Below are 13102 nucleotides of genomic sequence, written 5' to 3' on the forward strand. Positions count from 1 at the left end.
GCAGTGGTTATTCGTACTGTGTAACAGATTTGTGGGAGGGCGATACGGTGGCGCGATGGTAATATTGCTGCTTTGCAGACCTGGGCTGCTACCTGTATTCTCTCCACTGGGTGCTCCAGTTTCCTCCTGTAGTCCAGAGACACACTGGAAGGTTAATTTGCTTTTAGGATAATTTTATACCCTGGTGTGAGTGTGTGTGCCCTGCAAAAATAATATATAGAGCTTTTCCTGACACTCCACTCAAAGTGCTTTATAAGTAAGCCCTCACCTGGATGATGTGACGGCAGCCAAAGTGCACCAGTACTCTAAGCACACATCAACTGTTAGTGAGGAGAACAGTAATAGCCCATTATGGTGAGCAACTCCTACTAGTCCCACTACCTCCTCTTCCAGCAGCAATGTTAGCTTTTCCCAGGAGGTCTCCCATCCAGGTATTGACCTGCCATCTTTGTGGATCCTAATGCCCCAGTATAGTGACGGGACACTACACTGTAAAAAGGTGATGTCTTTCGGATGAGACGAAGAACTGAGGTCCTGACTCTCTGTGGTCATTAAACCTCCCAGGGCATTTCACTAAAGGAGTAGGGGTGTAGCTCAGGCATCCTGGCCAAATTTCCCATTGGCCCTTACCAGTCATGGCCTCCTAATAATCCACATGATTTCCCCATGAAATCTATGATTTGCCTTCATCACTCTGTTCTCCAGACAGATAGCTGGTGTGCGGGGAGCGTCCTGTCACACTATGGCTGCTGTCACATCATCCAGGTGGAGCTGCACATTGGTGGTGGTGGAGGGGAGTCCCCATTACATGTAAAGAGCTTTGAGTGGAGTGTCCAGAATAGTGCTATGTACAGTAATTGTAAGGAATTATTGTTATTATTTTTATGCTTGCTGAAAAAGACCACAAAAACGTTGGTCACCATGGAAAACCATAACCCAGAGCTTGTTGTAAAGTCAACAAATCAATTTACAGATTACAGATTATGTTTTTAGACAGCGAGTTTATCAGTAGCTGTACTTGTGCAACATAACCAATTATTTAGCCTGTCACTGTGTGTTACAACTAATTGCCCGGTCCTTTTGTTACAAAACTTAATTTGGTAGTTGAAAAGAAAAGGCTATAAATGTTTCAAAATTTGTAAACAGGTAAGAGGATTTTCCTACCATTTTAAAATAATTTTTAATCAAAAAAGAAATCTAGGACATTACCTGTGCTCCAGAGTGCTCCAGTCCAAAAGGTTTTTAGGGTCACTCTTATCATTTGTTTCTAATCATAGGGGAACACAAGTAAGTTGTTTATCAATTAATGATGTAAAGTACCCAAGGAAACTTTCATCCTTAATGATTGATAGTTTAATTCCTAACAAAGTCTAGAAGACTTATATTGAACAAATCACTTGCTAAATTGCTGCACTAGAAATGGATGATTTAATGATTATGTATAAAACCTACTGTATTGAGAGCAAAGACAGTTCCATATAGTCTTTGCAACTCTTACCTCACCAGTGAATGAGTGTCTTTTTTGGCTCAACGTTTAGATGATGAAGAAAATTCCAGTGTATTATGTTGAGTTTAACATATTACCTTAATAAATTAATTTAGAAAAAAATCTCTAGTAAACCATTTCAACGTCTAATTATTAGAAAGTATCACAATGCTTTCCTGGGGATCCTCTGCACGTTATCTAAATTCTCCCTGAAGGGTTGGTATGCTAACTGCGATAACAGATTTTCTTGGTTGCATATTTGCATTGATACTATGAAACTTCAAAAACTTTTAAGGAAGCCAGGGGTTAGACAGAGACTTAGCAGAACTGTGCTTAATAATCACTAAAAAGCATTATGTGTGTTAAAATGAACTAAGACCTATTCCGTATTTCTGTATTTAAAGTGATACGTTCCTGTTTTCATTTACATGTTACCTGTTTACCTGTTTTCGTTTGTCTCACTATACATTATGCTATGGTGCAGTACTTACATTATACAGTTCATTAACTGGATAAAAGTTTAACTAAATGTATTATAAATAATAGTTGTAGTTTACCTTTGTGTTGCAAAACAGTAAACTGTTTCAAAGCACTGTTAAAATCAAATTCTAAATGTTTTGCACTGAAATGTCAATTTGAATCCATATTTCAGCAGGACTGCTCTCTTTTGGTGAATCTGTGTTGATTGTTTATAAATAATTTGCAAATACATCACAAATTTACAAATAAATACATTCCAAATAAACACAAATTCAAATCCCCGTTGGGCACTGAAGTCAGTGCCGCAGTATTCAAGGGGATATGTTTTTTTTTCTGAAGAAAAACTCTTTTGTTGGTAAATCCCCAGTAGACTTATTCACGGGGGGTGCTTTAACTGTTAGTTGTAATCCACTCTCGTCGTGATTGCCCCTGCTGCAGTCTGGATGCTAGGCCTTGGTTGCTATGGGAACAGATGGAGGTGATGAAAGGATGCTGCTGGCAGCTGCAGAGTTGAGTTAGTGTGATGACGGAACATGAAAAACACCCAAAGCCCACCTTCTGTTAAGGTGGATCTGTTCAAAATCTGTCAGTTGTGTTTAAAGAGTGCTATTTACTCCTTTCCCGTTACATTTCCTATGCTTTTTGCAATGAAATATATTTTGTAGCATGTGCTGACCAAGTAATAGTTGTTAATAACAAGTTAGATTGCTGTGGTATTTATGTTATATGAGTATTGTTGCTTTTAATGACTCCTGCCATATCTCAGTACATTTGCTCACTAGCTGAGTAGCAGTAACCTTTTCAAGCTCTTAAATTTGAGAGCTTTTTTGTTTAATTTGAGATTATTCTCATCTTTATTATTAACTTTTAATTATATTTTAATATTAAATAAGCCTTTATTTATTTAATTTTAATACATTATGCCATTGCACAAATTCTAATTTATTTCAAATCAGAGTTTCTGCAGCTACTGTTCTCCAAAAGTACTGCAACAGCAGTGACAAACCTGTTTTTCTTGCTTTACAGTCAAGCAATTTGTATTTGCAATCATGAGATAATTTTATTTTTGAATGGGTACCTGCATATTTTTGATCATATTAAAACAAAGGCACACTTAACAACCCAGTGATTTCAATGGACCATTGGTACTGGAGCTCTGGTATTGGAATTTGTGAGTATACAAGTCAATATATAGTTGCATTTGAAACCAGTAGCTGCATGAAGTCTACCATCCATTGAGCTCAACTGACTTTGTGAATCAAAATTGAGCAGCTATTATGGATTTTTGTCTATTGTTGGAGCATTCAGCCTTCATTTTTTAATATTCAGCATATAAAATGCCAACTCAGTTGGCTTTAAATCAGTAAATTGACTTGGTCTAAGATTTTTATCCTGTTGGAATCCTTGGTTGATTTGGCCGTATGGTTTGGTTTATTGTCAAGAAATATGGTGAAGAGCAGCCCAATAAATAGGGAAATCATTTCTTGTTCAAAAGCCAACAAATGGTTTCTGTAAATGTTAGAATTCTTTTTGCTTCTGCCATCAGCACCTGCACATTGTTTTCTTTTAACACACAAAGGTGTTGGAAGTGGTGACTCAACGGGGTGAGTGAATTTAACTTGTATATATTATTGGTGGTTAAAGTTACCACAGTTGTCCATTTAGATTTAGATGGATATTTAGATACTGTATGTGAGATATAGCTGTTAAAGGCTATGATATAGCCCAGAATTGTTCCCCCTGCTTTCTCTAAGGGTTTGATGACTGATTAAAATTTCATTCCACTGATGCAACCAACATGTGAGCAACAGATGAACAAAAGGTGAATTTCGGTCTTATTTTCATTTGAAGAACACAATCAGTGCAGTGTTTCTAATGTGTTGATATGAGGGTGTCATATATCATCTTTTTCTTCATTGTGTGAGCTTTGACTTCTGCAAAACTATAGTCTTTCTTTTATAGTTCGGCGTATACTGTACTGTTGGCTGTTGTAATTTTATTTTCACAAATGTCACTCAGCTTTTATTTACAGCTTAGCTATTTTAAAAGTGTGTTTGTCAAGACGATTTTTATCAACACTTTTATTTTTTAATTCTATATATTTTGAGTAAAACATTTTCCTCACTTTCTTAAACAGACATATCCCCTTAGTTCATGAATTGGTACATGTTTTAATTCTCCTCTAAAAGCTGATTATTAAAACTATTAAGATAAAACTATTATATAAATCAAGGGATTTTCTCTTTATTCTCTTTCATTTGATCAAGTGATTGTTTAGGGAAAGAGGAGGTTTTATTTTTTGTAGTAATAGCTAGATCTGTTGTTTGTTTTCAATGATTATTTATTTTATGTTGAGTGTTATTTTTTGTAGTTTTGTATGGTGATGGCAAATAATAATTTCTACCCTTTTGGATGGAAAAGAAAGTTATATATACTGTACTATACTGACTAGGATGTAAAAAAAAATATCATCAGTTAATGATACAGAAATTTTAATGAAGAGTTTAAGAGAAAACAATTGGCATTATGGTATTCCAGATATATCAACATTGTAGAAGGCTGGAAGATATTCATACATTTATGGCAGTAGGAGAAAATTGTGAAACATTTCCTTTCGCTTAAATAATCTGGTAAGATAGCAAAACAAGTCTTGAATTGTTTTAACAAAAGGAATAATAACTGCTGATCTGCCTCTGAAACATTCTGTAAAACAGTAAAAAAATCACTGTGAATGTGCTAATTTTACCAACCATTTTTAATTTAACTTTGAAAAACAGAAATAAATTGGGGTTGGCTCAATTCCTCAGCAGTCCAGATATTTAACAGTTCACCATTAACACCATGTACATTTCTCGTCATTCCATGCACATACAGCACAGTTTGCAAAAATAAGATCTAGGGCCCAAAACCTAAACATTCTGCAATCTGTTTTGAGTCTCATATTACATTATTTTCAGATGATTTTTATAAAATATACCAACTAGTTGAATAAAGTAAATGAAATAAAGGTTTTGTATTCCACAAAACATGCTTTAATATTATCTAGTTCCTGTTTTTGTCCCTTTTGAAATGTGTGCTGATAATGTACAAAAAAACATTAAAGTAGATGTTGATGTACATCAGCCCACACTCTGCTCTATTGTTGTGGCTGCTGTGAACCCAGCTAGCAAAATCTTTGTCCCATTATTTTTAAAATCCCTATGGAAATAAAATATTCTCATGAAATATAAATAAAATAATCTCATGAATACTAGTTGCAGAATAGTATTTTTTCGTTTTCTGTCTGCTATCAATAGCAACGATGCAAGTTGCTAACAATAACATACTGTGCAACATATTCTTAACTCTGGAATGCATTCAGCTTTTAATAAGTCATCCATCCAGTTTTGAGCCACTTCATCCAATTTCAGAGTCATAGGGTGAGCTGGAGCCTATCCCGGCAAGCAATGGATGCAAGGCAGGATACCACCAGGATGGAATGCCAGTTCAGTCCTAGGCAGACACAGACGCACAAACTTCTGGATCAGTTTTCCCAGAAGCCAAGTAATCCACCAGTATATCTTTGGGCTGCGGGAGGAAACCAGATCACCTGCAGGAAACGCATGTGAACACGGGGAGAACATACGAACTCCACGCAGAAAGCACCCCGCGTCTGGAATTGAACCCACCGCCCCAGCACTGTGAGACAGCAATGCCAACCACTGCGTCCCCATGCTGCCCCTATTAATAAGCCTCTAAATGCTAATGCTGTTGCTGCTACAAAGGAACAAGAAAGTTGCCAGTCCTTTGTTCCGCAGCCGTGACTAATTTGAGAGTGGCTGCCGCTTTTGTATAAACTTGATCCACGTTATTAAGCTCACAGTTACACCACTGCAGCAGATGCTCAGCTACAAGCTCCAAATTAAATTAAATCCTATTAACTTTGCCTCTCATCATAATTCTGACCTGGAAATGGCAATCATGCTTTGGTTTTTTTTTCCCATGCAGCCCAGTGGATGAATTTTTGTCCTAAAAAAGCACTACTATTGGCAATCCAGAGATCCAAGAAAGCTATGTAACAGTGTTTCATCACTGACCTGCAGCCAATGTGCTGCTGTTGCAGGCATCCTTAAGGCAGTCATGGGAGGATAGGACACAGAGGGGAGGCGAGGGGGAGTGACGAAGTGGGAGCTGCAGGCGTATTAAACACAGGATACCCAAGGAGAAGTGAACCAGCTCCACAAGCACGGCTGTATCGATCCACCAGCAGTTTCCGAGAAGTGGGCTTGAGTTAATTACTCTTTCTGTGGCTACACAGGTTGCAGGGTGCGTAATCTTAATCTCCTTGGCATGCTTGATCTGCTCTCCCTGTTTGCAGAAGTGCTCCGGGTAGAGTTGTCTTGGCAGCAGCTGGGCTGGAGTGAGATGTACTGCGGCTAGCCAGTTCAAGGCTGGAAAACTGCTCATCTCTGGGCTCCAACATGCTGGGAAAGGACTACATGCTGGCTATCATCATAGTCAACTATGATGGTGAGTAGTGGGGCTTTTTTCTTTATATCTGTGGTTTTCTGACTGTATGGCTGTGTTTTCAAGCGCTGAAGAGAAATCTATGCTGCGTTTTCCGTGACTTAAGTGCACAGAATGCCGTTTTGTGACAGCTTTTAAGTGGCTTGCTTTAGAGTTTACACTACTGCAGATGTAGAACCCACAACCCTATTTAGCATTGTCTGCTGCACACAGAAACTCTCACTACTGCTCTGCTGCCTTACAGATCACTGGTGCACCTCAGTGATCACCCACTTGTAACAAAAGTACAAAATACAGCCCCCTTTTTTCCTTTCAAATTTCGGTGTCTTTTCAGTCTGTACAATTTCCATCATTTGTAATTCCATAAAATGATGAATCCCCCAAAAATTAAATGTCCTGTCACATTTGAGAGCCCACAGACTGTAAGTAGATATAATGTGAGAGGGCTCCTTTTTCAGGTTGGGTAGTGGTTATTTTATTAAATATTATAATCCTTTGCAATATAAAAGCTTTCAACTTTTATTAGAGTATGAAGATGCCATACAAAAAGAAAATTAACAAGGTGTGAAAGACATAAAAAGCATTTTGTGTTTAAACTTTTGAAAAACATTTGATTAGCTTTCAGGTTTGAGAGAGACAAAAAGTGGAGCAGCTTTTCCTCTAGAGCTTTTAACATTGATTGATGGAGGGAAAGGGTGTAGAAGTGAGCATCTTTGTACAATATGTCACAGATCCCTAGCGAAGGGTTAGATGTTTTGAAAAGCTGAGCAATCTGTGTAGAATGTTGAGGCCATTCACAAGAGCTTTATAGCAACACAGAGGCTGACACAAAATGGCCTTTGATCACTCCAACGTCTAGAGTGTAGTAACTTAACATTTCCAAGGCCCTAAGGCTGTAGACTGGTCAATAATGCAAACCTTTAAGGGGTTCCACAGGCTGATCCTCAGGCACTTTCATTTAGAATCCAAGTGAAATTCAAGACTTGCTATCCATAATGTACTGTATTGTATGCATCCTGTAGGTTTGCCCAGTTGACCTTGCTATTACATTGGTATTAGTTACTCACCGATATTGATTAGAAACATAAGAAAGGCCAAAAGACAAAATGTAAAAACATGTGTCCTGTGCTCCATTTTAAATGTCCTTTCCTGCAGTTTTAATTTGAATCCTCTTGCTTTTGTTTCACTGTTGATTATGAATGAGTTCAATGGGCTTATTTTGTCGGTGCCTTTAAGGACATTGTATACTTGAATACTTGAATCAGGTCCCCTTGTAGTCCTACTAAAATGACTAAAAAAATCAATTTCCAAGACCCTAAGGCTGTCAGTGTAGGAGATTACTTTAAGGAATGTAGCTGATGATTCCACTCTGGACTGAATCCAGCAATAGTGATTTTGTGATGATCATAGTTGTTCTAAATGAAGTCTTTCCAGCGCATTTTAACCACACATGCTGGAAAATAAATGCATCACTTAACCTAACATTGTCTCCCTCACTTTGTTTAGTTAGAAGATAAATATTACGTGTCCACATAAACATTGTTCATGTTTCTGCACTTCTCTACATGAACTATCGTTTTCCAGGCATTTCACCAGTGTTGAATTTTGTGAATGGCATTTTAAGTTTATTTTACGTCTTCTACTGTTTCCTACTATTTTGAAAATCACCTGTGAATTTCACTAGTTTACTATCTATGCCATTATCTAGGTCACTGAAATAAATTAGGAAGAGCAGTTGCTCTAATACAGATCCCTGTGGTACTCCACTAATTATGTGATCCCAATTTGAGCATTTATTTTTTTTCTGTACTCTCTGTCTTCTATTCAGTATCCACTTCTGCATCCAAAAGAGTTATGTGCTGACATTTTTTAACTACTCAGTTCTGTGTTTTGAAAAAGAGAACCTTTTATAAGGACAGTAAAGCCCAACACAATAATCTTACAGGTTTTTTTTCATTTGTTGATTTTTTTTCTCATTTCTTTAAATAATAACATCATGTCTTTGCTTGTTCTGGAGCTTTGTGACCGAGCAGCCTACATCCCTGTTTAAAGAAACTATGCGAACATACAAAATATAAGTTCTTGATGTAGTATTTGCAGCTAGTGTAAATGTGGATGGAAAGGTGCACATAGAATTATATAATGGTCTCACCTCGCTTTGTGACTTAAAAAAGCTAATTTAACCTTGATGTTTTATAGGATACATTTTAAAATAAAGGTATTTTACCAAACAGGTTTTAATTTACTAAACAAAAATTCCTACATGGAAGTTATAGCATTTGTTTGCACCCAGCCAAACTTGATCAAACATTCCTGTTCATGTATTTATGGTTACTAATCCCACTAAAGTTTATAATAGTGGCAACACTCTCAATCTATCTACCCTATGGATTCTAAAACCTGGCCATATCAATTTGTAATAAACCAGGGAGGTATATTTTGTATTTACATTTAGAAATGACACAAAAACAAAAAACATCATTGGTTACATTAAGGTGTAAACATATATTTTGTTTTATACTTCTTCTTTGTTGTACAGCAGATGTATTTTGTGCCCTATATGTGTTTTAATGGCAATGTTTAGGTGTTAGTTTAGTTTAGTTTACTCTCAGGGGAAGAGCCAGGATAAAAGGGGAATATTTTAATTTGTCAGACAGCCTTGTTCTAAGGTCCAGCAGAGAAGCTGGTTAAGGGTGAACTTTGTCTATGCAATTAGTTTTTAGCTTTTCACTTTATTTGTCTGACACCTCTAGCACTTGTCCCTCACTTTGTCGAGATAGGAGATGAAGATTAAGTGTCACTAGGTGTTTTTGTCATCTAGCGTCCTACTTTTTGTTCACTTTTGTCTTCTTTGTTTTGTTTTGTACTCTCTGTGGCCGTTTCATCTGCAATTCCTGCATTTGTTAGAGTGTCCCATGGAATTACAGTCCAACCATGTAGGCACACACTTCACATTTGGTGAGGAGAAATGTGATGCCAAAATGGAGGAGATTCCAAAATCTGAAAATGACCTGCTAGTTCTAGAAAACATGCCATAGGGAGAGCTAGCAGAAGAACTGGCAAGTTCCAGATATTTCTCGATAATCCAGAAGCTACTAAACAGGAACACAGATATAAACACATGGAGCTGCAAAGTGTGGGGGGTGAACCAAGCTGAAATGCAGTGCCTTTGCCTGGAAGATGGAGAGAACCGAAGCTGGTAAAACATGAGGTGTCGGGCTACTGAACAATTACTGATCACCTTTGAAGAACTTCTACAGCGTGTTCTTGGGACAGAAGGCAGTGGGCCATTAGGCTGATTTCCTGCCAGAATGAGACAGGACTAATCAGACATTGATTAGGTAGTAGGAGCCTCTGGACTACAGAAAAATCAGGGGAGCCATTCTGAGAAAATATGAGATTAACATGGGCACCTACCATTAGCGACGCAGAGCTTTGACTATGTAGCTGGAAGAGACCCCACAGACATTGCGTGAACAATGCAGGAGTAGTATCAGAAGCGGATGTAAACTCAGAAAAACCAAGGCTCTTTATTAGTAAAGAGCCATGGGTATTAATATTTAACTGCAGCTTTATTAATATTTAAAAACTTTAGCTAGCAAGAAATGTCTGAAGTGGCAATTTTCTATTACCCACCCGCTGAGCTGGAGAACTGAGAATAATGAAATCAAACTATGCATATGCGGTGCCTCCAGTAAATTAAGATGAAGCCTTTTATGTAGTAACAAAACCAATAACAACCAATTTCACTTTAGTTTTCAAACTTGTCTATATTGCCTTGTTTCTATTGGGTAAAATCAAATTGGATTATGTAATATTCTGATGTACTGTACATTATTTATAATAACGACAACAATAATAACAATAATAATTCCTGACACATATATTATATAGCACTTTTCTGAACACTCCACACAAAGTGCTTTACAGGTAATGGGGACTCGCCTTCACCACCACCAATGTGCAGCACCAGTGGGGAGGAGAGCACAGTGATGAAGCCAGTTCATAGAGGGGGATTATTAGGAGGCCATGATTGGTAAGGGCCAATGGGAAATTTGGCCAGAACACCGGAGTAACACCCCTACTCCATTCTAGAAATGCCCTGGGATTTTTAATGACCACAGAGAGTCAGGACCTCAGTTTTATGTCTCATCCGAAGGACGATGCCTTTTTACAGTATAGTGTTACCGTCACTATACTGAGACATTAGGACCCACACAGACTGTGGGGTGAGCGCCCCCTACCGGCCCCACTTGCACTTCTTCCAGCAGCAACCTTAGTTTTTTCCAGGAGGTCTCCCATCCAGTTACTGACCAGGCTCACGGGCTTTTTATGCAGACTGTGCTAAATCTATCATTATTATTATTGTTGTTATTATTCCACCTGTAAGTCACCAAGAATGAACTCTCATTTCTAACAATAACCTGGTAACCAGATTATTCCAGAGGGCATTTACTGAAGCGTTTTGAGTAAATCTCCTCGTTCAAGGCTACTACAGCAGTATCTCACCTGAGATTTTACCACATAACCCTTTGGGGTGGAGTCCAGAGCCCTGAACACTATACCTTATTACTGTCTCCCTTTTATGTGTTTATATGCTCATAAATGCAAGCTGAATTGTTGGAAATGTGCATTCCTTACAAGTACAGTACTAAAACATGTCTAATTGTGAGAGTAGAATATGCTCACTTTGTTTCCCATCATGTATCTTTGCTACAACTTCAGCAGCGCACTGCAGAACACGTGATTGAATTTCTGATTGAGAGCTAATCCAATGTGTTTACAACAGCTAGTAATGCATAAACACAATAGGAGCATGAAGGAGTGAGCCTAATAATATCTCTGAGAACTGAAATTAGAAAAAAATGATCTAATATGTCTGTGGATGGCCATTGCCGTTTGATCGCCATTTTAAGGTTTAAGGTTTCCTGTAGGTGCTCTGGTTCAAAGACATGATAGTAGGTTAACTGGCTTCTATGAAAACTAGCCCTACACAGAACGTCTGTGTTTCTGTGTGTGTCTGCCTTGATATGGACTGGCATCCCATCCGGGGTGTAACCTGCTTTGAGCTTGTTGCTAGTCGGGATAGGCTTCAGCTCCCCCACCACCCTGTATTGAATAAAGCAGTTGGAAAAAGGATAGTATATCAAGGACAGAAGCATCGAGTAAAGGAAGGTCAGAACAGGAGAGGGCTGTGAAAAGTGTACGTATAAGATGTGTCACTTGAAAGTATAAAACAAATTGCAAGTCTCCCAGGCAGTTGTACCTCTTGACGTTATTGATCCAGGCCTCATGACTGCTACAGCAGCTTGAGCCTTAACATCTGCAGAAGCCCAGATTGATGTTTTGATCTACTCAGACTTTAATCTTTTGCTATGCAGAGAATCCTGACCTTGTATTAAGCACTCGGCCTCTCTTTTGGGATTACCCCATGCCAGATGTATCATTAAATTAATTAGTGGATAAGATAAAACTCCTCTCACACAGTTCCCAAGGAGACATGCCTGGGCGGAGCACAAACGTCCTATGGAAGACGAGATCTGCAACTGAGGACAATCATATCTCTTTTGGCTTGGCTAGCCAAGTAGTTTTTGGTTAAAAATGGCTTTTGAGTAGTTTAACGTAGAGCACATTTAGTTTTATATATGATTTAAAATAAGAGTGAAAATATTGAGGCACTAGCTGGAGGTGGGTGTTATAATATTAAGCCTAGAATTGAAGCAGGCAAAGCATATTTGTACTCTATTTTATCTTAATTGTACAGATGATGGTGGTCAAATGCTTAATGTGCTAGTTTCTTTAGTAAAAAACTACCTGTGCAGATTGAGCCTTGGTTTTGTAGATAAAGTGAAGAGAACCTCTCTGTTTCCTGCATCATCAACATAATTAACACTTCAGGTGGTCAAACAAATAAATACAATAGTGACCTGATACTCTAAAATAGATTAGAGGTGATACTGTACATTTTGCCATATTGTGTAGCATAAAAAAGTCCTAAAGAATACTGGTGTTTAGTGTATATTGAGTAAAAATCAAAGGGCTCTTTTTAACAACATAAGAAGAACCTTTATGGGATCCACTTTTCTATCTGGCTTATGTACTGGTTGTTGTTTTTTTCAATGGCTACCTAAGAACTACTGAATTTTCATATGTATTTTTAATTGCATAGTTGATACTATGATGAAACTTGTTTCTTAGGTACTGTATGAACCTGGCTTAAGGAAGAATTCATGGCAGCTATTTGTTATTGAATGCAACATCTTGATTTTTTTAAGATGTCAAATGCCTATTTAAGAGTATCCAGAGCACGGATCACAGTACTATACAAATGAAAATTCTTGTTAGCTGTTCGCTTTGCCCAGTCCTGTGAATCCAATGTACAGAGGTTATGTATGCTTGGGAAGCAGACCGATTAATTATAGGAGAATACCTTCTCTTTTTTGGTCTGAGAAACAGTATAAAGAGAGTCTTCATTTTGTTGATCTTTAAATGGAGCAGAATTTGTATGCTGGGCAGATTTCTCCGAAAGGGAATGGATGTCTTTAAAACATAAAGTGGTTTCAGCAGAGGGATATGAGGTTGGTTAATTACCTGTAGCCATCAATTTTTTTTTATCTGCTGCATAAATGT

At 37.8% G+C, this 13102-nt stretch overlaps 1 protein-coding gene across 3 annotated transcripts in view; it reads left to right on the top strand.

Moving 5' to 3' along the window:
• apbb3 (amyloid beta precursor protein binding family B member 3) overlaps window positions 1-13102 on the top strand; it is a 38165-nt gene that overhangs the window by 1415 nt on the left and 23648 nt on the right. The window contains exons 1-2 of one of the 3 annotated variants that reach the window (XM_088604341.1): window positions 6085-6225; window positions 6324-6475. In XM_088604341.1, the coding sequence (XP_088460467.1) occupies window positions 6427-6475 (49 nt within the window). In that variant the 5' untranslated portion in view covers window positions 6085-6225; window positions 6324-6426. Of the gene's footprint in view, window positions 1-6079; window positions 6476-13102 lie in introns of those variants that run through there. The other 2 variants (XM_088604340.1, XM_088604342.1) reach the window with 2 other exon arrangements.

Source organism: Lepisosteus platostomus, chromosome 13 (assembly GCF_059453375.1).
Source record: "Lepisosteus platostomus isolate fLepPlt1 chromosome 13, fLepPlt1.hap1, whole genome shotgun sequence".
Classification (NCBI taxonomy): Eukaryota; Metazoa; Chordata; class Actinopteri; order Semionotiformes; family Lepisosteidae; genus Lepisosteus; species Lepisosteus platostomus.